Raw genomic sequence first — 25,942 nt, forward strand, 5'->3', positions numbered from 1 at the left:
AATGGTTAACACAGGTGTGTGTTTTTAAAAAAAAAAAAAAGGCTGAAGTTGTTTTGTTATACAGCTGAAACTAGCATTATGCAAAAATATTCTTAAAGTTACACATTTTGCTTGTAAGTTAACAGATGTGGATATTGGATCCTTCAGGTTTCTACTTTATTCTCACCCCAGTGTAAATCTGCAGTTCAGGAATGGGAACTGGCTGTGTATGTCTTCTTCTTGCCTGAGAACCAGCATGGAATAAGCACTTCTCTGGGTGTGTCTGTCGTGTGCTAAGCTTTTTAAATGTATCTGAAGTAATTTTAGCTTCAGGCACCTACAAATTCAGCTGGTAAGAAATGTACATCTACAGCTCGAGGGTTGGCAAGACATAAGGCAAAGTAGTTCATTCCTAATCTTCTAGGGGCTCTTTCCTATCTTCTGACCAATTTTTGTTTATACAGGAGCTCAACTAGATTACTCCCCAGTGTCCGCTAAGGTTAAAAGACCCTCTTGCAGAGGTGGGCAAATTATGGCCCACAAGCCACATCTGGCCTGTGGGACCCTCCTGCCCGGCTCCTGGCCCGGGGGGAGAGAGGTTAGGGTGGATGGGGCAAGGGTCCCGGGGTGGGGAGGAGATGGGGCTGGGAGCCGGGCCACGACCTCCTTCCCTAACCGTCCCTCCATACAATTTCTGAAACCCGATGTGGCCCTCAAAGCAAAAAGTTTGCCCACCCCTGCGCTATTGAAAATGAATGAGGCTTAGCCATTCTCTCCTTCCTCTCCTCCCCACATCTTTGAGAAGCTAAGAAACTAGTGTTTGAGGTTTGATTTAAAAAAATCCTGCTCTTCATTTACCACCTTTCAACATGTGCAATCGTAGCTTATGACACACAACTATTTAGCTGTCTGCCTTGTCTGTGACTATGTAGGCAGTTGTTGATGAGTCCTCTAGCTGAAATCCTGGACAAGGTGAATTTTCTGCCAAGTTTTAAGAACATTTCTTGTTCAGTTTGGGGTTAAATCCTTAAAGCCAGGTGGCTAGACTCTGTGCATAGGGATAATCTTTCCCCTTTTCCCCTTACAGAATAAACTTATTTTTTAGCTGTAAATGCTGTTTTTTTTTTTTCCTCCAATGAGCAATGCTATTCACTAATAACCTTCCTTTGTTGGAAGTTAGCAGTGTTTGCATCCTCTTATGTTCACATTGTCCAGCATTGCACAGGAATGGACTTCCTATTTGGCCAGACAGAGGAGGGGAGAAGAAATCACTCAAATTGTTCTTTGAGTAGATGCAGCTGTGTAGTCCACTTAGGTGTGTGCCTGCCCAGCTCACTGGAGCTGGAGAATTTTGTCTAGCAATAACCGTAGGAGGCAACACTCATGTCTCATGGCCCATAGCCCCTCCCCTGGCTTTGAGGTAGCGCCGCCTCAAGCCTCCTTCAGTTCCTTTTTACTACCCATGGCTGGAGTCGGAACTCTGTGTGGTTCTTAACCTCACAATTCCCCTTTGACTTAGTTGTATATAGTTAGTACCCTTAGTAACAGTATTAGCTAGTTAGTTTAATTGTTTTCCCTGGTGTTGCCCTCACCAGGGTTAAAACATTGTCTGTCGTGTGTGTGGGGGTGACCCCCAACAATGACCCTCTTAGAAGGTGCTGCTTGCTCTGCTTAGGTGAGGCTCACGTCAAAGAGTGCATTCGATCTGTAAATATTCATGAAACAGGTGGTTATAGAGCTTCGCCTAAAGCAGCACCTTCTCGAGCAGGCCACGAGGCCTGTTTTGGCACTGAGGGTTCATTGTGCAGAATCACCATTTGCAGTACATTGTGTCCTTTGTTTTGGTTTCTCTTCTGTCCCCTGGGTTTTTACCAAATGTACGGTTTTGGTGATGGCGTACCTCAGGAAAAAGGGAATCCACGACTTCCTGTATTTGGACAACTGGTTACTAAGGGACAGGTCCAGAAAAGAAATTCTCTTTCAAGTACATGTAACACTGCACTTGCTTGATCGTCTGTAACTTATCCTAAACACTGGAAGATCAACACTTGTCCCAGCTCAGAAAATTGAGTTCTTTGGGGCCTTAACAGACTCTAGAAGTTCGAGAGTGTTTTTACCAACTGACTGTTTTCAGATGATTCACTGGCTTTGTCTTGGTCTGTAGTCTAACCTTCCATGACAGTTCAAATGTGCCTAAGGCTCTTGGGCCACATGTCCATGTGCATGCAAGTGGTTTGGTTCACAAGGTTGAAGAGTGCAAAGACACAAATGTGGCTCAGGACAGTTTACCTTCCAACTCTTCACCCCTGGGACAGTTTGCTGTGCCTCCCTGCATTGATCCTGGACTCTTCGCAGTGGTGGATGGTTCAGAGGAAGGTATGTCAGGGCGTTCCCTTCATCTGGCCTTTACCAACCAGGATGATTGTCACAGATGTCTCCCTAATGGGTTGGGGAACACACCTGGGGTTGCTGAAAGTTTGGTTGGAGCAGGAAGCTTCACTTCACTTTTTGAGACCGCATCAGGGGCTGAGTGGTTCACATATTTACTGACAATACCACCGTGATGTATTATGTGACCACTCCAGGATGCGCTTCCAAGAGGCAATCAAGCTGTGGCAGTTCTGCATCGATGAGAGTATCACTCCGATAGCCTATCACTTGCCTGGGGTCCAGAATAATCTCATAGAGCATCTCAGTAGGAATTTTTCCCTGAGACATGAGTGGTCTCTGAAGCCCAGTGTTTTGTGAGTTATCTTCGCAGCTTGGGTCATCCTGATGATTCACCTGTTTGCTACAAAATATAATAGGAAATGCCATCCGTTCTGTGATCGAGAGCGCCTCAGTTCAGGCTCATTGTCCAATGCCTTCCACCTCAGCTGACAATTGGCTCTCCTATACGCTTTTCCTCCAAGCCTAATTATTCATAGATTTCATAGACTTTAAGGTCAGAAGGGACCATTATGACTGTCTAGTCTGACCTCCTGCACAACCGCAGGCCACAGAATCTCACCCACCCACTCCTGTATCAAACCCCTAACCTATGTCTGAGCTACTGAAGTCCTCAAATTGTGGTTTAAAGACTTCAATTCCACAGGTCATCTTCAAGATGAAAGCAAATCAGGCCAAGCTCATCCTCATTGCCCTGGCATGGTTGAGGCAGTGCAGGTTTTCTGACTTCTCATGTTGCCAATTCAGCCTCCCATACCTCTTTTTCTCCAGCCTGACCTGCTGACACAGGATCATGATCACATTTTGCATCCTGTGCTCAGCTCCCTGCATTTCACTGTGTGGCTGCTCTGTGGTTGAATGAGGAGGATTTGTGGTGTTTGGCAGCTGTTTGACAAGTTCTACTCAACAGCAAAAAGCCCTCAACCAGAATGGCCTATTTGGCAAAATGGAAGTGGTTTTCAATGTGCTTGTTGGCCCACTTTGTAGTATTTGCTGCACCTTCAGTTGTGAGGCCTTAGCTTAGCTCATTGAAGGTGTATCTGGCAGCAATATCAGCGTTTCATCCTCCCATTCATGGAAGACCCGTATTTTCCAATGCTATGGTAGCAAGATTCTTAAAAGGGCTTCTTTGTCTCTGTCCACTGGTGCGGGACCCTGTGCTGTTGTAGGAGCTTAATACAGTCTTAGTGGCTCTGATGGGACTTCTGTTCAAGCCTTTGGCATCTTGTCTCTTTCCTCTATTCTGTCAAAAAACTGCATTCCTGGTGGTGATAACATCAGCAAGGAGAGTCTGTGAGTTGCAGGCTTTGATGGCGGAGCCTCCTTACATACAACTCTCCAAAAACATAGTGAAGTTGCAGCCGCACCCAAAATTTGAGGCTAAAATGGTTTCTCAGTTTCATTTGAACCAGGTGGTATATTTGCTTGTGTTCTTTCCTAAACCACATTCATTTCTGGAGGAGCAGCGCCTTCACACATTAGATGTCAGTTGATGGCTAGCCTTCTATCTGGACAGTACTAAACCCTTTCATGCTTCATCTCCTCTGTTTGTGTCATATGTAGATCGTATGAAGGGACAGGTGATCCCTTCACAAAGGGTCTTTAAATGGATAACTTCCTGTATCAAGGCTGCATACGAAATAGCTTTGACTATGCCCCCTCAACAGATGCAAGTTCATTCTATGAGAGCACAAGCTATGTCAATGGCATTCTTAAGTGATGTCTCAGTCTTGGACATTTGCAGGGCTAAATGTGGCTGTCGATTACATTTGTTTCTGAAACATTATGCCATTACTGCAGCATCCAGAGCAGATACAAACTTTGGGAAGGCAGACCTGCAGTCCTTGTTTAAATAGACTCTGAGCCCCACCCCCTGTGGATACTGCTTGTGAGTCACCCCAGTGGAATACACAGCTGCATCCACTCAAAGAAGAAATGGTTACTTACTATAACTGGTTTTGAGATATGATGCAGACATATATTCCTGACTGTGACGGGTTTCCCCCGGAAGGCCATCTGGAAGTGGGGTACTACTGAGCCCTGTGACATACCAGCCTGGGCTCCCTCTCACACTGTGCTGCTGTGATAAGCTGTAGACCACTCCTGGTCTTATACTCCCCCTAGCATTCACACAGGCAGGGACACACCCAGCTGCGTTGCATGAAGGTGGTGGCCAGCCACTGCATGAAGCAACAATAGAGAGGCTACAGCCAAGGTAACCCCCAGCTCCCCAGGCATGGACCCCCCTCTGGAGTATAAACCCAAAATTATACCATCTTGCACTGTACAAGGATTTATACAATGTAAATTCATAAATCGTTTGCCTCTCCTTTAATGTGGAGAAGAATATGCAACAAGCGTTTGTTAACCAGGCTGAGATTTTCCCCAGATACTTCAGTCAAAGGTATACTGGTTTAGATAAAGCAAAAAACAAGTTTATTAACTAAAAAAGATAGATTTGAATTGATTATAAGTGATAGCAAACAGATCAAAGCAGATTACCTGGAAAACAAACAAAACACAAACTAAGCCTAAAGTACTAGATAGATTGGATATGACCTAGCAATTTCTCACCCTGGTTCATGATACAAGCAGTGCACCAGCTTTCCATACACAGGCTAGAAATCCTTTTAGCCTGGGACCAGCACTTCCCCAGTTCAGTCTTTGTTCCTCAGGTGTTTTCAGGAATTCTCTTGTGTTGAGAATGAGGCCCCTACGTAATGTCACACCCCACCTTGTATAGTTTTACCATAGGGCAAGAACCCTTTGTTTCAAAACACAGCTCTCAGTCCAGCTTGTGGAAAAATACAGGTACCCAAATGGAGCTCAGGATCATGTGGTCTGGTCACATGCCCTTGTAGAATCATAGCAGCCATAACTTACAAGCTGCCTGAAATGTTCACAAGAAGGCTAAGCTCTCCCATAGTCCATTGTCTTTGCTGATGGGCCATCAGCACTGCCTGGCTTCTTCATTGTTGTACCTGAAAGGCTAGTTGTTGGTATCACCCAGAGTAAGCACATTTGAAATACAGATACATAGTTAATATTCATAACTTCAGATACAAAAATCATACATGCATACAAATAGGATAATCATATTCAGCAAATCATAACTTTTCCATGACACCGTAGATGACACATCTTATACTAGATGCATCATAATTATGTTATAATCATATCACAATCATACAGTTATGAAGAATATGGGGTGCAGTGGCACACTGACCCACCTTATGTCCTTTCTACATCAGAATTCGGTCTCTGACTGGGTGTTTGATGTGAAGGAACTGAGGGCCGTTGAGGCAATGCCATCTCATATAGCCTGTGGAGGGGCTATGTCCAGGAGGCGTGGGTGCCGCTCCTCTACTGGTACTGCTAGGAAAATTCTCTGGCTCCGGTGCGCTGGGTGTGCACCTACCTAAGTGGAATACACATCTGCATCACATCTCGAAGAACCACAGTTACAGTAAGTAATTGTTTCTTTTCTCTGTTGCAGCAGTTCTCAGACACTGGTCTGTGGAGAGCTGGCTGGTCACATGATACTGGCTCTTCCCCTTATTTTCATTTGCTAAACTGCATTAAATCAGCTAAACATCCATTATTTTACTAATCCAGGTGAACAATTGCAATGGTTATGCACTTGGGTGAGTGGGAAAGCAAGTGGTGTGCATAAACACTTCCTTTCTTATTAAAATGTGGTGCATATTAAACTTCTTTACAGTATCACAGTTAGCTTGAAAGGTGACAGACTAATTCATGTGAATTGTGCTTTTTCTTTCACCAAACAGTTTTTCTTTTCTCCTCCCCTTTTATCAGTCTGTCTAAGCAGTCACTGTACGAGGTGCTAGTCACTGGGATCTGAACACCAACGGGCAAGTACCTGTATTTATTTCAATCGTAGCTGAGAGACTGAGGTGCTGAAGAGTGACATGGGGATAGTTGGAATGTTGGAGGGTTGGGAGGACAAGGGGGAACCAAATAACTGCACTTGAAGTTGTTCAGGAAATAATTCACTATAATATTTTGTTCCACATGTCCAACCATGAGGTATCTTTAAGAAGAGGTCTTTCTCCACAGCTGGTATGACCCTTGAGGTCAAAGTTCACTGAAGGCTACAGTCTTTCTCTGCATTTGGGCTGCAGATGAACTTGCAGGAAGGAGTGAGATGGTTCCTTTCTCATTTCTAGACTATTCCCTGCCCCCAGATGTTATTTATTTGTTTAGTGCTGACAAAGTGTGTGGGGATGTAGAGTACACACACACATATTCCTCTACCCCCAAGGAGATTGATTGGAACTTTGAGCCAGCATAAAGTCCTGCCTGCTCATTCAGATCCCTTTGCAGGATTGGACCCTACCACAGACACATAAATTGGGAAGCACTGGGACATTGTGAAGGGGAGGGTTGGTTGGCTTAATGGCTTCGGGTTTTTGCATCATAAACTCATTTCTTGGACTTGTGGGAGATGTGGTTTTTAAGAGGAACTTAAATAACGGGAGGATTGTGCGTTCAACTAAATACATACTGCCAAAGTGCTTTGGCCTGTATAGGAGCCTCTCAGGGAAAAAAAAGTCAACCCAAATGCAGAGAGATAACATCTCTAATTTTCAAATATTACACCTATACATTATGAAAAACATTGTTTCAGTTTCTTCAGTGTGTGTTATGGTAGTTATAGTGAATATTCACATAGTGTTTTCTGTCACCCAGAAATGGAAAAATGTCAGTAGTTGACATATAATTACAGCCCAATAAACCATGAAATGATTTAATACCCAGCATTATTATTCAACATCAGTGGCTGCCCCAGAATAAAAATGGAATGTATTTTTGGTAACTGAGAAACAGCAGTGCTGGAGGGTTGAAAATAGATGTCATATGATACCAATTATAGCTGGTGAAACTTAGCAGACCTGGGAAACTACAAAGAGCAAGCCAAAATGGAGGGCAATTCTATACTCCATGCTTTTAACAACATCTATTTTGCAATCTTTGCTTTATTTTGCTTCAAGCTTTTAATTAAGATTTCTTTGGCTCTACTGACCCACTTCTATATTGTTAAAGGCAACAGAAAAGAGGCTGCCAGGATTGCAGAAGAGATCTATGGAATAGCACCAGGTAAAATGTTTTATGCCTTGAGAAATTAGATTTTAATCATTGTGTTGCTGTAGAATGAGGAGGTGATTGATAAATGTGTAAAATGGATGTTTTGTTCTGGCCACAAGTGCATTCCACTTCTGAAGTCTTTGCAAAAGCAATGTGGGTTGGCATGTTCTAGGTGTGCAAAATATGAGACTCCCTAACAGTTAGACAGCTTGACTGTGAACAACACTTGTTTAAGTATAGTAAGTACAGAATAATAATAAAGTAAATAAAGACATTTGCTTTGGAAAGCAAAGTATTTGTCAGAGTCAACTGTGTGAGTGACAAGAGGTTTTACTATGTATCCTAGTTTACAACCAGAGAGCATTTAAGGAAGAGGTTTAGTCTGTGGGTTTTCTGAAGGAAGATACCAGGAAGGGTGCAATTAATGCCTGACTGGATCTAAGTTTAGCATTTCTGTTCTTTTGAACCAGACCATAAAAAAAAAAAGCATAGCTAAAATTCCTGTGCAACCAAAAGTATGGAAATGACTATACGTAATGGGCGTCCAAAGAATCATTTTCCTATTTGTTTCTTTTCAAGTAGTTTTTCGACAGACTTCAAACACATTTGCCACAACAGTGCATTGATAGGAATTAACACAAAAGTAGCACTTCTAATTAGAGCGTGTAAGGGCTTTAAAAAGAACTGCTAACCAGTAATTGATTTCCTAATTAAATCATAAAGACACAGTGTTTAGTGACATCCTTCTTATTAGGGGCTAGACTCTGATTCACGATGTATAGTGTCCTACTCTGTGAGTGCTCCTACGGAAGCGAGTGGAACTATTTGCCGTGTAAGACGACAGCTCATTGTAAGAGTATCAGAATCTGGGCCAAAGTGAAGGTACAGCAACTTCTTACCAAGCTCATATAAAGTAGAATAAATAGTTATTTATCCCCATCTCTGCAATGTGTTAGAATTATCTTACAGTTTATTAGAAAAGAGTGCTGTTAATTTATTGACAAAGCACTCATTACATATGCCTTAATTTAAATTTAGTGAAATATTTGATAATTGGCTCCCCCTCCCCCCATATACAGATTCTTTATCTAAGTGCATACAAAGTTACCAGGACTACAACATATTTTTATCTGCAAGTTGCCATTTGCAACTATCCATCAAGGATAATCTTTCAAAACACAAGGTCATGTGATGTTGTTGCCTGCACACTAGATTGGATTACAGATGCAGTGTCACAGCCTAAAGTAAAGCAATGTGGAGAGAAGCAGTAGCGGAGTGGCTTAAATTATCTGTAGAAACGTAGAAAGGACATGAAATTTCAGACATGCCTTTGGTAACCGGGGAGTTAAGAGATGCCCCTTATGGGAACTACATTTGCCACATGTTTCAGGGAGGTATGTTGCTGTAGTTGGCATGGAAATGTGTGTGTGGATTCTCCTGGTGAGAAGTGTGCCTGCTTTATGCAACATGAAGTGTGTAAATATATACATACAGCATATATGTGTGTGAAATGTTTGTATATGCGGCACAGTGTGTGTGTGTGAGGTTAATTAGAGGGGTGGAAGCACCGTCTATTGTTAAAGTTGCTGGATGCTTCCCATTATATAACTTTGCCAAAGTTTTAACTGTTTAGACTGAAATTTTCCATGTCAGGTGTCTGCCTCAGACTGAATAGAATATGTGGCTATATACATATATAACTTTCAGCCAAAATGTTTCAGCATTTTCTCAGAACAAGGCTAGGGAAAAATCCATTGTTCCGCCTGCGTTCAGAAATTCGGGTGGCCTTTTATTTGAGAAGAACTAGTGCTCCCACGCTTTAGCGCAAGGACTTGCAATCTGGCAGGATGGTCCTTTGTATCGTTTTGCCATTCCTGTGAATATCTGCCCAAATTTGGCCTGTTGTAGCCTTTGAAAAATCACAGTTCTTATATGCTCAGAAGACTTGCTAGAGCTTATTACCGGTAGTTTAAAAAACGGCAAAGATTCTGCGTGCCCTGGGTATGCTCCAGGCCAGAGCTAAGCAGGACTTTTTCCCTGCAATTATAGCCCGATGCTGCCGCAGACTCGGTTGGGACTGGTATGGAGCTTGTCTCTTCTGTGCTCAATGGGTATGTCTACTTCGCAATGAAAAATCTATCGCTGGCTTGTGCCAGCTGACTTGGGCTCACAGGGCTCAGGCTGAGGGGCTGTTTAATTGCACTGTAGACATTTGGGCTCAGGTTGGAGCCCGAGCTCAACGTCTACACTGCAATATAGCTGCTTAGCTCGAGCCCTGCGAGCCTGAATCAGCTGGCACAGGCCAGCCACAGGTATCTAATTGCAGTGTAGACATACCCTTAGGGGCCTTCTGCTGGGCTCAGGCAGCATGGAGGGGGAAGCTACCTGATTGAAATGCAGAGCGGATGAGATGAGAGACAGCTCTGGGTGGGCAGGCAGGGACTAGATTGGGAAATATGGAAAAAAAATTGTTTTTGGTGAGAACTGGACTGAAACCAAATTTCAAAATGCCCAAATTTCCCACAGATCTGAGATTTCTGCCAGCTCTAATTGTGAGGCAGGTTGGTTTTAGATGCTAAACTATGGCTAGTAAATTCTCTCTGCCTGAATCACTCTAGCTAAATAACTTTCTTAATGATCTGTTGGGCTGAATATGTATAAATCTGTTGGTAGCAGCTCTATTGTAGTGGGACCAAAAATAGACACACAGACAAACTAGCCAGCATTGTGGAGTTTGTTAGAGTGAAACTGTTCCTGAAAAGCAGGAATCAAGCACCTGGCAGACTGTATTTTTTCATGTTCCTCTGAAATCATCAAGTGAGGAAGAGAAAAAAAATACTATTATCCGCTAATGTGCATAAGAGGGAAAGGTAGACACATTTATAGTACATATTAGATGTATTAGTTTAAGAGAAAAAAATTGCTGGGGACATATTAGAATTGGCTTGATGGACATGTCCAAAGCTAAGCCAGTGTTTGCATGCAATACATCTCATAACTAAGTGGAAAAAAACCCCACAGAGCAATTTGTTACAAAATTTAAATTACCCCGTAAAGCCTGTGGCCAGGATAACTTAAAAACAAACAAACAAACAAACAAAAAGGTGCGGGATTTTGAAAATTGTCCCAGAGAGTCTCAATGACATTGTACTCCTAACTCACTTAGGTGTTTTTAAAGATCCCTCCGATAAGGCTTTACTTACGTTCTAAATAAGTGACCTAATTTTCAGAAAAGCTGGGTGTGCAGCAGTTCCCACTGAAATGAATTTTCGTAGGCAATCTCACTTTGTTGGTTTCAGGCCAAGGGTACATTTTACACACTGACACAGCTTGATCAGTCCTCCCAAGCAGACAAGGGGGGATGTGTGTAATAATTTCTCTTGTGAATTTTTTTTGAACTGTTTGTATCTTGGTGTCTCTGTGCCTTTGCAATGCCTTTGAATGAACTCTTGGGCTGTTTTAGGTTCATGGGCAGATCGATCTCCTCTTCATGAAGCTGCATTCCAAGGGCGCCTGCTATCTTTGAAAACATTGATTGCGCAGGTAAGAAACCAAAAATAAATAAATAAAAGGTTAGGCCTCAGGATTTTTTTGGTTAGCTCTTATCCACAAATGATGTCATAGATTACAGTGGGCGCTCAAAGACATAGAGTTAGGGTTCTAAATGAAAAGATATACTGGACACATTTTGTCATATTAAATGTTGGGGATAAACTCAAAACAAAGGCCACAGATCACACTGAATTATAATAAGCAAACATGATCTTTTGGTTCCTTTTCAAAGGCAAACAATACAAACGGGCTTCATAGGATTTGAACATAAAGATACCAATATTGTTTCTCAGGTATTAATGATCAGGTATTACACTTCTGTAAGGCTGCAAATGTGCACGTTGCCTTATAAAACAGAGCCAGATGTATTCCCTGCCGCAGAGAAGCTTACAAGGTGGGGGCCCAGTCCTGTGAGGTGCTGTATGCCCTCCACACCCACTGAAGCCACAGAACTAAAGGGGTGAAAGTGGGGAGGAAAGAAGGATCGAGGAGAACAAGAGGAGGAAGGGGATAATGCGTAAGGTCAAAGGAGCAGATTATAGTTAGAAACTCTAGGAGAACAATTAGCCAGAATGCAACCTGGAAGGATAACACATTGATTCTTCCTTCCTGAAAATGATCTGCTACCAAGGAGATGGTCCATTGAGTCCAAGCGCAGTCTATTTTGTCATAACACAGATGTAGGATTCCAAGCAGTGGGAAACATTTAAAATCTTTTAGCAAAGGCAGCCAGTGTTCACTGTCTTGGTCATGACTTAGATTAATTGTGCTGGTCTTTGGGACTTAGTGGATGTTGTAGTGGAAGAAAAGAAATTTTTCTTTTTCTGCATAGCAGTAGGTTTCAAAAATTCTTTGTACTATGATCTATCAGAGTCAAAGGCTGTGTCTACATTCCAGGTGCTGTGATTCCCTGCTCACTACCACATACTCATGGTAGTTTGAAAAAAACTAGTCTTTGTATAAATAGCAGCGTAGCATGGGAAGTGGTAGCGGTGGCCTGGCTTAGCTGAGCCAAGTACAAACCAGCTCTAACCCCATGGATATGTACTCTGCCTGTGCTACTGTGGCTATACTGTTTATACTTGCACTATCTCACATCAAGCTAGCATGAGAATGTCTACACAATCTGGGAATCACCCCTTGCTCAAAGTGTAGACATGGCCAAAGTGTGACATCAGCCACTGCTGCTCAAGATTCCTCTCTTCAGTCTTTATTTATCAGAGGGTTGTCCAACTCTTTCTGTGAGACGGGCCATAAGACATTTTGAATTATGGTTTATGGGTCAGGGCAACAAAGTTAGGGCCATATCCCCCCATTGATCCACAACAAAACAATAGTGGTATTTACAAAGATGAAGGGTAAAACATGACTATGATGCAGTAACTAAACTCTTAATACCTTAACTAAAGTAATTTCATTCAGCATCACGCACTGAGAAAAATGATGCAAGATGCCTTCAGGGTCATTGCTTTTTCTGTCTTTTGTTTGGTCATTTACATGCATTTGTTCAATTTGTATGCATATATGCACAGACACTCTCTTGTGGTGACTGTACAAATTGCAAGCTTAAGTTATTTGAAAAACTATTTTGTAAATTCTCACCATAAGGCTTAGAGTTAGCTCTCGGTTTTGCTGAAGGAGTTCCCCTTGCTTAGAGCTGTTCTTTCAGGATGTCTATAGATTTAGGAAGATAACTCTGCATCAGTTACACTCAATTCATATTTGGAAGGGTTTTTTCACTGTCATAAAGTCTCAAAACTTTTCTTTCAATGAACGGTTGAATTCTGAGGAATTGGAATTTGTCATATGAGTCATATAAATACTTTTAGGAAGCCAGATCCTGCCTGTGAGCTAATGTATTTCAGGCCTCTGATATGTTACAAGATATCTCTCTGTGATTTCTATGGAAAGTAGAAAATAGGGGATGCTGAGGGGCCACTGTACCAACTGTCAAGGACAAAAGATGGCCTTAATTTACTACAGACTACTCCATAGAACAACCCATAAGAGCAGCCATACTGGGTCAGACCAAAGGTCCATCTAGCCCAGTATCCTGTCTTCTGACAGTGGCCAATGCCAGGTGCCCCAGAGGGAATGAACAGAACAGGTAATCATCAAGTGATCCATCCCCTGTCGCCCATTCCCAGCTTTTGGCAAACAGAGGCAAGGGATGCCATCCCTGCCTATCCTTGCTAATAGCCACTGATGGACCTATCCTCCAGGAACTTATTGAGTTCTTCTTTGAACCCTGTTATAGTCTTGGCCTTCACAACATCCTCTGGCAAAGAGTTCCACAGATTGACTGTGCATTGTGTGAAGAAATACTTCCTTTTGTTTGTTTTAAACCTGCTGCCTATTAATTTCATTTGGTGGCCCCTAGTTCTTGTGTTATAAGGAGGAGTAAATAACACTCTTATTTACTTTCTCCACACCAGGCATGATTTCATAGACATCTATCATATCCCCCCTTAGTCGTCTCTTTTCTAAGCCGAAAAGTCCCAGTCTTATTAATCTCTCCTCCGATGGAAGCCGTTCCATATTCCTAATAATTTTTGTTGCCCTTTTCTGTATCTTTTCGAATTCCAATATATCTTTTTTGAGATGGTGCGACCACATCTGCATGCAGTATTCAAGATGTGGGCATATCATGGATTTATATAGCGGCAGTATGATATTTTCTGTCTTATTATCTGTCCCTTTCCTAATGATTCCCATCATTCTGTTTGCTTTTTTGACTGCCGCTGCACATTGAGTGGATGTTTTCAGAGAACTATCCACAATGACTCCAAGATCTCTTTCTTGAGTGGTAACAGCTAATTTAGACCTCATCATTTTATATGTATAGTTGGAACTATGTTTTCCAATGTGAAATACTTTGCATTTATCGATATCAAATTTCATCTGCCATTTTGTTTCCCAATCAGACCACCATTTTTACAATCATCTTTCTTTCTTTCTTTTTTGAGAGAGCGAGAACTCTGAAACCCAAGTTCTATTAATCTTGAAAAGCAGAAATGGGTCCACTCTCTCAGGTGGGATCAAAAGTTAGCTCTATCATCAGTCTGAAGGAGGAAATGGTCTGGCCATAATAAATGTGTCATCCTCACATCCCTCAGTAACTAATGCTGACTCAAAAATGAAATCCAGAGTTTTTCCATCCATACACTGAGCCTGAAACTAATAGTCCCATCGCTATTTGCTGTTGTGGTGGCCATGAGATCCTGAGTTAATCTAGAACAGTCGTAAACATTCGCTGAAGTCACTTAGGCTAACAAGCCTTGGTGATTCCAGAAAAAGATGGGACATAAACTCAGTCAACGTGCGCCACAGGTTAGGGCCACTGTCCTATGCTACTGAGATAAGACCCTGTAAGAGACAAATTGGGCAGTTAACAGAGATTGATCAACTGGCCTTTGCTTGCTATTAGCCTCTTTTGTGTCTCTCAGTGTTTGCTATAACCGGGATTTAAGGGTATGTCTACGCTGCAGAGAAAAACCTGTGGTGCTAAGTCTCCGAGATTGGGTCAGTGGACTCAGACCTGCGAGGCACAGGCTGGAGGGCTACAAATAGTGTGGATGTCTGGGCTCAGGCAGGAGCTCATGCTCTGAAAGCCTGCAAGGGAAGAAGGTCCCAGAGCCCAGACTCCAGCCCAAATGGGAACTTCTACATTGCTCTTAGTTCTTGATCATTCTTTACCAACCCTCCAACTTCAAGTAATTTTGAAGGTAGGAGGGAAATGCACGGTTTGGAGGAGGAAATGAAGGGTGCAAGTGATAAGGAATATGGCTCACTTGTTCAGATCTCTCTTTCTGGCTCTCGTTTTCAGGTTGTCATGATGATCATATGGTACTATATTGAAGAAGTGCTATTGAATTGCAGCCGTGAACATGATTTTTGTTCCCTTAGAAATGCCGAAATATGGATTTACTTAATGGCACTTCTTTAAAACAAGCAGCAATTTCACAAACAAAAGCTCTTAGCTTAAAACAAACACAATTTTCTTCCTGGGGGGAGGAATGGAGAAAGAACAGCCCATGACTGATGCGAAGCACATGGCTTGATGCGTCATTGGAAGCTACTCAAATACTGCAGAGATGGGTGAAGTGCCTGAACCTGAATAGAACAGGATCTGCATTGCCTAGTCCCTGGTGTAGTACTTGAAGTGCTCTAGGTACTTTGCAGAATATAGAAAAGTCACAGTATCTGATTTGCAGAACTTTACAACCTAAGCTAAGGTATTGCAAGTTATAACAGAATAGGGATGATGGAAGGAAAGGAGAACAAGAGTTATAACTAAAATCACAGAATTCCTTTTTTTTTAAATCTATGGTTGCATCTACAGTCTGATTCTGCACGCTTTGAAGCCATTGATTTCAGCAATGGCAGGACTGGACTCCCAGTTGGTAAAGCCAAAGTCAAGGGAGTAACCATTGAAGGGAGCAGGATGGAGTTGATCCACAGCAACAAGATGAATTATGGGGTAAAGTTGCACATGCTATAGCATAGGCATTGCTCACTGTTGTCAAGCTGTCTATACTGTTCGCCTTTATGCTCAAATTAAACAGGTATCTTTACTTTAAAAGAAATCCAAACACTTTTTATTTTAAGATGTGGTTTCAAAGATGATCTTACTGACCTAGGACCACAAGTGCCATGGAAAGTCAATGGAACTTGTGCAACTAAATCACTTAGGTGCTTTAAAAACTCCTACCTGTCAAGGCTGGGAAACTAAGGGGCAGATTTTCAAGAGTTCAGCTCCCACCCAGTTCTTGTTGAGATGTTGAAATAAGTGGCTGGATTTTCAAAGAAGTTTGGCAAAGTTATGAGCAACTGGTTCTTCTAATGGGAAGTGCTGGACACCATTATCTAAAGTCAGGGCTACTAGTTCTTAGTTTAAGCATTTTTTTACTGATGAAATGGATTACTCCAGTTTTCAATAGATGGGGTATTTTTTCTTTCTTTCACTGGATTACTGCGTTTCATGTGTTAGGCATATATATCTAACTCCGGTATATTGCTGTACTGCGGTATCACTGCCTCCATTTCTTTTCTTCACACAAAGGATTTGTACAGCACCTTTCCTTCTATGGGGGGGGGGGGCATATATTGTGCAGTGAATGCACTGCTACTGTAAAGCTATAAAATGGAGTAATCTTAGGAAGGTCACGTCAGGTGCAAAAGGAATATTGGGCTTCATGTTAATTCTCTTACATGTTTCCCTCATATGGACATGAGCCAGCAAAGCTTTTAATTTTAAGAGAATTGTTTATTTAAAAATATTCACTTCTTCTAGTTTAAATTGTTGAGTTAGAGGGTATTGCAACTGTTTTTAATGCTCATCGTGTCAGTTGGTTGTGGCTGGCTACTTTCACAGCACTGAATTGCCCAGAAATATTTATTCCCATGGGTAATATTTGCTGCTACAAAGAAAAAAACACCACCACCATCTTGTGAACTGCTTGAGGGTGGCGGGGCGGGAAGCATCTAGAACCTTACAGATGCTGCATTTGGAATGTCAGAGTTTGAATTATTTTCCAGTAGAACTGATTTCCAACGTACATGTGCTTGAATTCTTACTTGTCATTTGATGGAGCTATAGGCTGGAAAACATTCAACAAAGTCCCAGTCATGTTTGGATCCAGCCATATTTGCGCTGCTTTTCCCCCTGTGAATGTTTGCATGGCTGGTTCAGTTCATACAGCTGCTAATGGAACACTTATAAAGTGTATTTGCTATTCAGTATTCTTTACTCCTGTTTAAACAACCAGGGAAAAGAAACAGTACCATGTGACTCAGGAAACAAATCACACTCCTGGTCAGAGTGCTCATTTTGTGGATAAAAAGTGTAGTTTGACATATCACAGGCACCTTTTCTTATCTGGGAATAGGGAAATTAATCTCAGTCACTAGAGGCCAAAGACGTACAGTGTCTCTCCTGCAATTTACCATGAATTATGAAGCAACACAGATAAGCGTCACTCAGTTTCTTTACCTTTTGCTTTAAATCCCTTCCAGCGGCGATGGATGCAAGAGCTGCAGTATCAGAGTGATTGTCTGAGCCATGCATATTCCAGGGCAACTCTCATTGACTTCGGTAGGAATTTAGCCAGAGCAAGGACTGTAGATTTGACCGCCATGTAACTCCCGCCTGGAATGAACTCCAGGAATGATGTTTGCATTGCTTGGTGTTTGTTTGTTTTTCACATCTCTGCTCTGATTTCTAGGGATTCAATGTGAACATTGTAACCATAGATCGGGTTTCTGCTCTCCACGAGGCCTGCCTGGGTGGCCATGTCGCTTGTGCGAAAGTCTTACTGGAGAACGGCGCTCAAGTGAGTACGAGCGTATAAACGAGGCCGTGTGTGTGTGTGTGTGTGTGTGTGAGAGAGAGAGAGAGAGAAAACATCTGGCCACAAAAGGGGACAATATTTTGCTTTCACTAATAGTAAATTACTTACATTTCTGTAGTGATAGCTTTTTTCCTGAAGGACCCCACCTTTTTACAGCTTGGTGGCTGTTTTGATCGCAGACATATTCCTCTTTGTTTTTCTTCTGTGAAACTTCACTGTGATCAGTGGGAAAAAATTAGGAAAATTAGACCAAACTAACTGTTATGATGATGAGTTGTGCTTTGCTTTCCAGAATGGTCACTGGAATTGCTCCAAGTTTTTTGAGATAGTTTGTGATTTATACATAAAGGGGCTTAAGAAATGAAACATTTTGTCTAATAAAAGAGCAGCTTTTCTCCACGTTGGACCTAATATAAAAATATCTTTAAAAATGAAATATGGGAATATAAAGAAATATATGGGGATTTATTATATTGAGTCTGCTTACAGGTTCCCCTGATTACTATGCTGAACAATTTTCATGTGGAGTGGCAAGAAATCAAAAAAGTGGAGTCCAACAACTGATGTATTCATTAGCAGAGAAGAATATGATTATAGAATAACTATACTGTACATTAACTTTTAAGCCCCTAGACAGGAAAAACAAACCTTGCTCTTCATATTACTCAGTTTCAGGTTGTTTTTGAAATTACCCAGTTTAAAAAAAATTGAAGTGTATTGATCACATATCTTTTTAGCACCTAGAAAGTCATAAATCTGAACTATCAATTGTCACTGTCAGTAAATCATCCTTATTGTTCAACTTTTCCCATTCTTCATTGCTACATACAGTCTCAGTTAGTCAGTGGCTTTTTCTTCACATAAATTAATAGTCACGGACACAAGAAGCGGTGTCCCATTCTGTTGCTTTTCTTCAGCACTGTGATCTTTTTCATTTCCTTCACTAGAAAGCCATTTACTCTGGAACAACCTTCCCAGAATTCCTTCCTCTATTACCAGATAAGTCAGTACCCAGAGGAGAGGCTTTGCTAGTGTTTTTGCAAGATGAATTGGCTACCCATCAAAATGTAGGAGCTGCACAGCAAGGCTTTGTCTGCGCTGGGGGAAAGCATCATGTTAGATATGCATTCACTAACTCATTTTAACTTGCAATATGACTTTGCCCTTAATGTGGACAAGGACAGTCATGATGAAAACATATTAGCTGGTCTATGATTTTAACAGGTGTTTAAAAACGACTTGTCCTCATTTACATTAAGTGCTAAGTCATGTTTAACATCATGGTAGTTAACAAGTTTTCTAGCATGATGATTTTTCCCCATTGTAGACCTGGCTCTGCCATTGAGCCCATTCCCTGGGTGTAGAGCTCTGCAGCTGGGTGAGGTGCCATTCAAAACGTATTAGAGTTCATTTTACCATGTTGGGCAAATACCCCTGCACCACATATGGGGAACCAGTCTGGTAGGACTTAGGAATTCAAGATGATGGACATCTCTTCCTTCAGATATATTGTTCCCTTCAAGACTGTGCTTGTGTTCCTTCTGGCCCTCATCTTTCGTCAGGCCCTCCCTTTCCCCAGAAGCCAAACAAACCCCCATTCTGTACTGTTTCCAAAATAGGAGGTGGGCAGTCTGGAAGAGAACTGGAAAATGGCCTTTTTCTTTTTAAAATATATGCGGTACAAACTGATATATTCAGCATCTTGGAAAAAAGCTAAACTGTGCACCCATTCGTGCAGCTGCATAATCTCCTCATGTAGACGTTGTTGAAGCTGCTCCAATAACTGGGAATTGATTGGTAGCATTTTATACTGGACTGCCAACTCAGCCAATCAGGCATCGAAATGCCAGCAAAAACACTAGCAAAGAAGCAGCCCCTCTGCTTTTCCTCTCGATTGGGTACCCACTTATCTGGTAATAAAGGAAAGAATATTGGGAAGTATCAGAGGGGTAGCTGTGTTAGTCTGAATCTGTAAAAAGCAACAGAGGGTCCTGTGGCACCTTTAAGACTAACAGAAGTATTGGGAGCATAAGCTTTCGTGGGTAAGAACCTCACTTCTTCAGATGCAAGACGTCTTGCATCTGAAGAAGTGAGGTTCTTACCCACGAAAGCTTATGCTCCCAATACTTCTGTTAGTCTTAAAGGTGCCACAGGACCCTCTGTTGCTTTTTACAATATTGGGAAGGTTGTTCCAGAGTTAATGTCTCAGTAGGGAAGGAAATAAAAAAGATCACAACACCGCAGAAAGGCAATAGAATGTGACACAGCTTTTCCTAGAGGGCTGCATACCTGACTATTAAGTTATTTTTTTTTTAATAAAAAACCCCCCAATTTTCCATTAGTTAAAAAAAAAAAAAAAAAACCTTCCACAGAAAATTTGTAGGCAGCCCTAATTCCACTGTAGAAATAGAGCTTGAAAGGAGACTGAGTTGGAAACAGGGGTCATTGTGAATCTGGCTGCTCTATTATAAGGGGAGGGCAATAAAACTGTTCATCATATTCCATAAGGACAGCTGGGATCTCCAATTCCCATTCTGTAGCAAACTGTAGTGAAGACCCCCATGTACTATCATACAGCACACTAGTGACTAGATCCACATTATGCAACAAGTCCCTCCCAGGCAGTTTATTCAGCAGAGCTGCACTTATCTCTCTGACAAACTGGGAATCATGCAACAGTGCTGATAGTGAAATCTACTAATCTGTGTGACTTCTAAACTGGAGAGAGCAGGAAACAGACAGGGGGCTAGAAGGTCTGTTTGACTAAATGAAAATGTTCACAAAGTATTTGCTTTCCTTCCAAGATTTGGATTTGGTCAGAAAACTGCAACTGTGTTGGGGTTGGGTGTCTGAAAACGATTTTGGGGGATTAAATGAAAAGTCTAAATTTTCCATAGGAAAAATCCCTATTTTCCAGCCAGCTCTACGTAGGAGCTTGTACAATTTTCAGTGTCAGAGTTCTGTTGCTGCCGCCGCCCTGAGAAGCAGGGTGGCACTTGATGGTAATGGTCTCTCCTAGAGTGTGTCACTCTGAATTTGGTGACTAATATGGGCTCTGACATTAAATAAAATCAGTGTCTTCTTCTTATGCTGTATTTAGTGTTGAGATGTGGGTGGTTTCCAATGGAAGTGCGTCCCTTTTAAAACAGATTATTGTCTGTCTGTCTTGCTGTTCAGGTCAATGCAGTCACTGTTGATGGGATCACTCCTGTCTTTAATGCCTGCTGTAGTGGCAGTGCAGCTTGTGTGAACATGCTGCTTGAATTTGGAGCCACGCCACAGCTAGAGAATCACCTTGCTTCACCTATTCATGAAGCAGTAAAGAGAGGTAATTTTAAGGCTTTGAGTACAGCTAACTATAAATAGATCTGGCTTTGTTTTTCCTCCCTAAATAATTGTGGGAAATTCATCTGAAGTATCTGGGCCATAGGGATAAATGTGTGTTTGGTTTAATCCATACTATTCTATATAGAGTTCTGTGTATTCTATTCTAATGTTATGTATATAGTATGTGTTTGTCGGGCATCCTGCAGAGAGGAAATGAGGTGAGATGACCTCTCTTCTGTGTTATCCAGGTCACAGGGAGTGTATGGAAATTCTTGTGGCCAATGACGTTGACATTGACCAAGAAGATTCGCAGCACGGAACACCCCTTTATGTGGCCTGCATGTATCAGAGGACAGACTGTGTCAAGAAGCTTCTCGAACTAGGTGCTCTGGGGGCAGAGGAGGGGAAGCTGAACATATTTGAAGCCACCACCTATTGTTTCTCCTTAATCCCTCCCCGCTCCTGATATTAGCATTTAATTCCTCCTGACTCCTTGGAGGACCAAGAATTTTGAGATTGGGATAAAAAAGGGGATTCTGTCATTCGAAGATGATGATGAGAGGAGCTACAAAGAACTGTCTTGGTATATTGTTTGCCCTGTGACCCGCATCAACTCCTTTTGATTATTATAAAATAAATAGCCAAGCATGCTAAGCATTCACTCATCCACTGCTCACCACGTGCAGAGGGAGCAGATCAGCTAACCAACCACTCAAAAGAATAATCCCTTTAGTGATCATGAAGATCCCACATACAGCAGGGCAGCACCTCAGGTGGTCTGGCTTGTTTTAGCCAAAGCAGCTATGCTGATTGACACCAGCTAAGGCTCTGGCCCAATTTGGGTGCTACTGTCAGCCCAGGATAAGCATTTTACTCCTGGACCCCAAAGTTATTTTAATTAAATGTTACAAACATGCTTTTCTGGCCATTTGAATTAATCAGATGGAAGCAACTTTAGATTTTAAACACCCACTCATTTGATAGTCAAAAAGTTCAGCATTGGCTCAACTTCTGTTGATTCTCCATCCTCATCTTACTGCGACTCTTGAGGCTAATATAGTAGCCATGTGACTTCTGGATATTGAGCACTGCTATAATCAAGAGAAGATAAGTCCTGTGTGCCATCAGGTGCTCTTCATTTATTGATGCTAATGATGGAAGCCAAAGTGTGTGATAGAAATCTTAGACTCAGCCAGTGATGTGTTTCCCTGCTTCCTCCTAATGCTAACCCTGGTCTATTCTTATCTCTGTGTGTGTTCTTTTAAGGAGCCAGTGTTGACTTGGGTAAACGATTAGACACTCCACTCCATGCTGCAGTTAGGAAATCCAGCGCAGAAGCAGTCAACTTGTTAATGGACTATGGCGCTAGCTTGACACGCAGAAATGCTGAATTCAAATGTGCCCTTGATCTGGCAGCCCCCAACAGCAAAGTGGAACAGGCCCTCTTGCTTCGGGAAGGTAATGGCTCTTTCTTTTTTTAACGGGACAATTTTTATTTCCTTTTCATAAGTATTTTTTCATGTTCATCTTCCTTTTCCACATACAGCTGCTCCCTCTGTTAGTTCTCTGAGAGTCTCCAGGATGTTTCAAGACAGGGCACAGGAATGAGAACCAAGAGATCTCAGTTCTGTTCCTAGCTTTGCCACTGACTGCCTATGCAATGGCAGGCAAGTCGCTCTGTTTTTATGTGCCTCTGTTTCCCATCTATTGAATAAGGATAGTCCTTATCTGCCTTTGTAAAGTGCTTGGAAAGCTATGAATAAGAAGTGCCGTATATATATAAGTGCCAAGTATTTTTATTTATTACTATTATTATCAACCATATTTGAGAGAGCAAGCTAACAACTATTTTGCATACAAATCAGAAATCCCAAATGAAATGTATACATCAGCTTGGATGTTACTGAGTCTCATTGTGCAGCTCCCTGCATAAACAGGGCCATGAATGTGTATAACTTGTGAGAAAGTGGAACTTAAGCCCAGTTGGTTATTCAGCTTCTCATATTACTGCTGTTTCATGAAGCTTCAGGAAGCATTCTGTTAGATCAATGACCCTTAGCCTCTCTGAGAGTATTTCTAGTACCATTTAAAAATCTATTTGGAAGAAACTTTGTACTAGAGACGTGCCAACATTTTAGCCATCTCATCTTGCACCTTCCTCTCATGTAGAATTCTTGCCATGCAGTTTTTTACCTTTATATGTACATCTAACTCTGGAGGGTAGAAACTGCATCTCTACTTGTTTTGTAAAGTGAAATGCACAGCTAAGGCTCTGTATAATGAATAGCTTTGAAATACATGCTGAGCTGAATTATTCTTTCCTTTAGCCTTACAATTTTACAGCACGTTTTCATCTGAGGAAAGCTATTTGGACACTATCAATTTAATAGGATAGACCTAGCAACCTGTATAATTCAAAATCTTTATTAGATCCCTTCCTAAATGTTGGTCCACTAATAGCTTTTGACTAATCCTCATGTATTTTCACTGCTTCCAGTGAGATTATAAAATATCTGTCTTGAAGTTCCTTATTTTACCAAAATTCAGTTGTTCTGATTTCTTTATTATATGTTCTGAGTTCAGAATTTTTTTTTTCTCCAAGGTATATTTATTTCTGTATCTGGCATCAGTCCCATTCTTCCCTTGTAGAACAGTCTGGTAAAGGATCTCTATACACATTTGCATTGTCTACCTAGTGAATATGAGATAAAGTTGTGAGAGGGCTTCAGGGGGTAATCCAGACCATTGAGGGGTTGTGTGATCTCTTCCCCTGTAACTCTGAACTGTAACTCCCTGCCTGGGATACTAACAGTTGGCAACAATCATGCAGGTTACATCCTGAGTGTCTGCGTGCTAGACATCTGTGGTTCAGCAGCTGTGGCCTCAGCAGCCTGTATATAGCCCCGTAGACCCATACTGGCTTCCACCAGCCTTGGTTACAATCAGCAATGTAACCCCAACATAATCCCAGTCCTGAATTTTTCCAAAACTGTGTAATCTGCAATGTCCACCCCTCTCCTGGACAGTTCAGAGAAATAATAGGGGTCGTTTGTTCCTCTAAAGAGACAAAAGCATATCAACTTATTAACTTAACTGGGGTGAATACCCCCTCCCATTTAAACACAGCACTTACTGTAAGGCAACTAAGAACATAAAACAAATTTATTAACAATAGGACATAGGTTAAGTGATGCCAGGTAAAAGGAATACAGTTAGAAACGGTTACAAGTAAAATAAAAGTGAGAACACCCATTTAAAAGTCTAAAGCTAACTCTAGCAAGGTACAATCTTTGCCTAAGCAGGTTTCTCACCTATATTTAGTTTCCAGAGACTTTAGCCCCTCCTTTGGTGAAGGATTCATCTTTCTCAGCTTGGAAGAGCTCTATTCCCTTATGTCTGCCTAGTGATGGATGCCAAAGATGGCTTCTGTCCTTGCTTATAGCTTCCAAAGTTCAGTGAACTTGTTTCAAGAGACAAGATGATCTCACGCTGTTTTTCCCTTCCTGTGGTCCTGCTATCCCCCTGTATGTAAAGGAAGCTTCCATTGTTTTGATTCCACCATGCTTAATTTACATAGCAGACAGGTAATAGCTGCCTTTTCTCCTGTCCAGGGTGGAAACTGTTTTGCCAGAGACTTCAAAAGATAATATCATTAAGTATCCATATTTCCTCATGTAGTATTAATACATACATTTCACAGTGATATTAATTATCAGTGTGTATTAGCTTTCAGAAAAGACCTCGCTCTCATAGTACAGTAAAATCATATACAGTTGATTCAATTGGTTATCACTTGAGGTTCAGCTCCCCTGCCTTTATAGACCAGTAAACATTTGAAATTGATTCTTCTGAAGGTTCCCTCTCAAAGTAAAGTTTATTCAAGCAGTGAGGAAGGCAACCTGGAGTCTGGTGGTGAAGGAAGCTCTATGCTTTTTCTTCCTCCACTTGTTAGCTTAATAGCTGTGCTTACCTAATATGTAAAAATGGACCTTCTTTGTCTTTGCGGGAAGATCCAGCAGGTCAGCAAATCAAATACACATTCCTTTGTCTAAAGCAGGGGCGGCTCAGGCACTAGCTGGGAGCCTGACAAAAGGAAAAATGAAAAAGGTACAGGAATCAGTATAACTGGAATACAAAATGCCTGAAACTTACAGGAGGACAGAAGCATTCATGAATAGCTATATCAATAGCTAAAGGAACAAGTCCCTTACTTAAGACTGTTGACTGGGACAAATACAGCCAAACCCCCAACATTTCTGTCCCACATGGATTTTGTCAAGCAAGATTTTGCTTTAGTTCTTGATATATCTAAGGGTATTCCACCACCTAGTGGCTGAACAGTATGATACAGTTAGCATTCCATTCCATTCCACACCATTCATGAAGCATATAAAGGTTCTCCACCTTTCCAGACTACTGTATTCCTTTCAGGAGTCTGATTTGTCTTGAGTACTCCCAAGTTTCACCTCACTTAAAAACTACTTGCTTATAAACTCAGACATAAAAATACAAGTGTCACAGCACACTATTACTGAAAAACTGCTTAGTTTCTCATTTTTACCATATCATCAAATAAATTGATTGGAATATAAATATTGTACTTACGACTGTTTTTCACTTGTGAGCCTTGACATTCTGGGAGGCAGTGAAGTGACAACAACAATTAAGTTTTTCTTCACAACTGTGGTCTGATTGGGGCGTGGCCCCACCTGTGGCTGCTTCCCCCAATCAGCCTAGCTTTTCCCCCACTGCAGCCCTCTCCCACCCCACTACACAATCATAGCAGAAAATGAGACTTCAAAGATATTTTGACCCAAAAGGTCACAGATCATCCAAAGCTTGGTTCCCAAGGTCAGTGTAATTTCTGTACTAAACACCAGAAGTGAGTTAGTGCGGAGACATTACATTTCATTTGCAGGCCATGCTCTGATGACAGCTCAAGAAGATTTTCTTGCTGACCGGCAGAGAGTTTACTGCTGCTATCATCTGGCAAAATGAATGGGTTTCTTACCCAGTCAAGTTGAGCTGAGTTGTGTTGAGTGTTGGGGAAATATGACTTGAATTCAGATGTCAAGTGGGCTGTAATGGGATTCACTCACCACTGTGGTGCCTCCTGCTGGTTGTCTGGGGAATTAGCTCTGCATGGTAATGTGCCTTCTTTGAGTGGTGCCTCACCACTA

General features: G+C 41.7%; 1 protein-coding gene across 4 annotated transcripts in view; it reads left to right on the top strand.

Annotated features, from left to right (window-relative positions):
- Positions 1-7,367: 7,367 nt before the first annotated feature.
- Positions 7,368-25,942, top strand: part of ASB11 (ankyrin repeat and SOCS box containing 11) — a 31,650-nt gene continuing 13,075 nt past the window's right edge. For 2 of the 4 annotated variants that reach the window (XM_054007318.1, XM_054007293.1), the window contains exons 1-6: positions 7,368-7,545; positions 10,997-11,076; positions 17,310-17,417; positions 20,613-20,763; positions 21,011-21,145; positions 22,029-22,220. In XM_054007318.1, coding sequence (XP_053863293.1) covers positions 7,368-7,545; positions 10,997-11,076; positions 17,310-17,417; positions 20,613-20,763; positions 21,011-21,145; positions 22,029-22,220 — 844 coding nt within the window. Of the gene's footprint in view, positions 7,546-8,854; positions 8,928-10,996; positions 11,077-17,309; positions 17,418-20,612; positions 20,764-21,010; positions 21,146-22,028; positions 22,221-25,942 lie in introns of those variants that run through there. The other 2 variants (XM_054007303.1, XM_054007312.1) reach the window with 1 other exon arrangement.

This window comes from Malaclemys terrapin, chromosome 1 (assembly GCF_027887155.1).
Source record: "Malaclemys terrapin pileata isolate rMalTer1 chromosome 1, rMalTer1.hap1, whole genome shotgun sequence".
Taxonomy (NCBI): domain Eukaryota; kingdom Metazoa; phylum Chordata; order Testudines; family Emydidae; genus Malaclemys; species Malaclemys terrapin.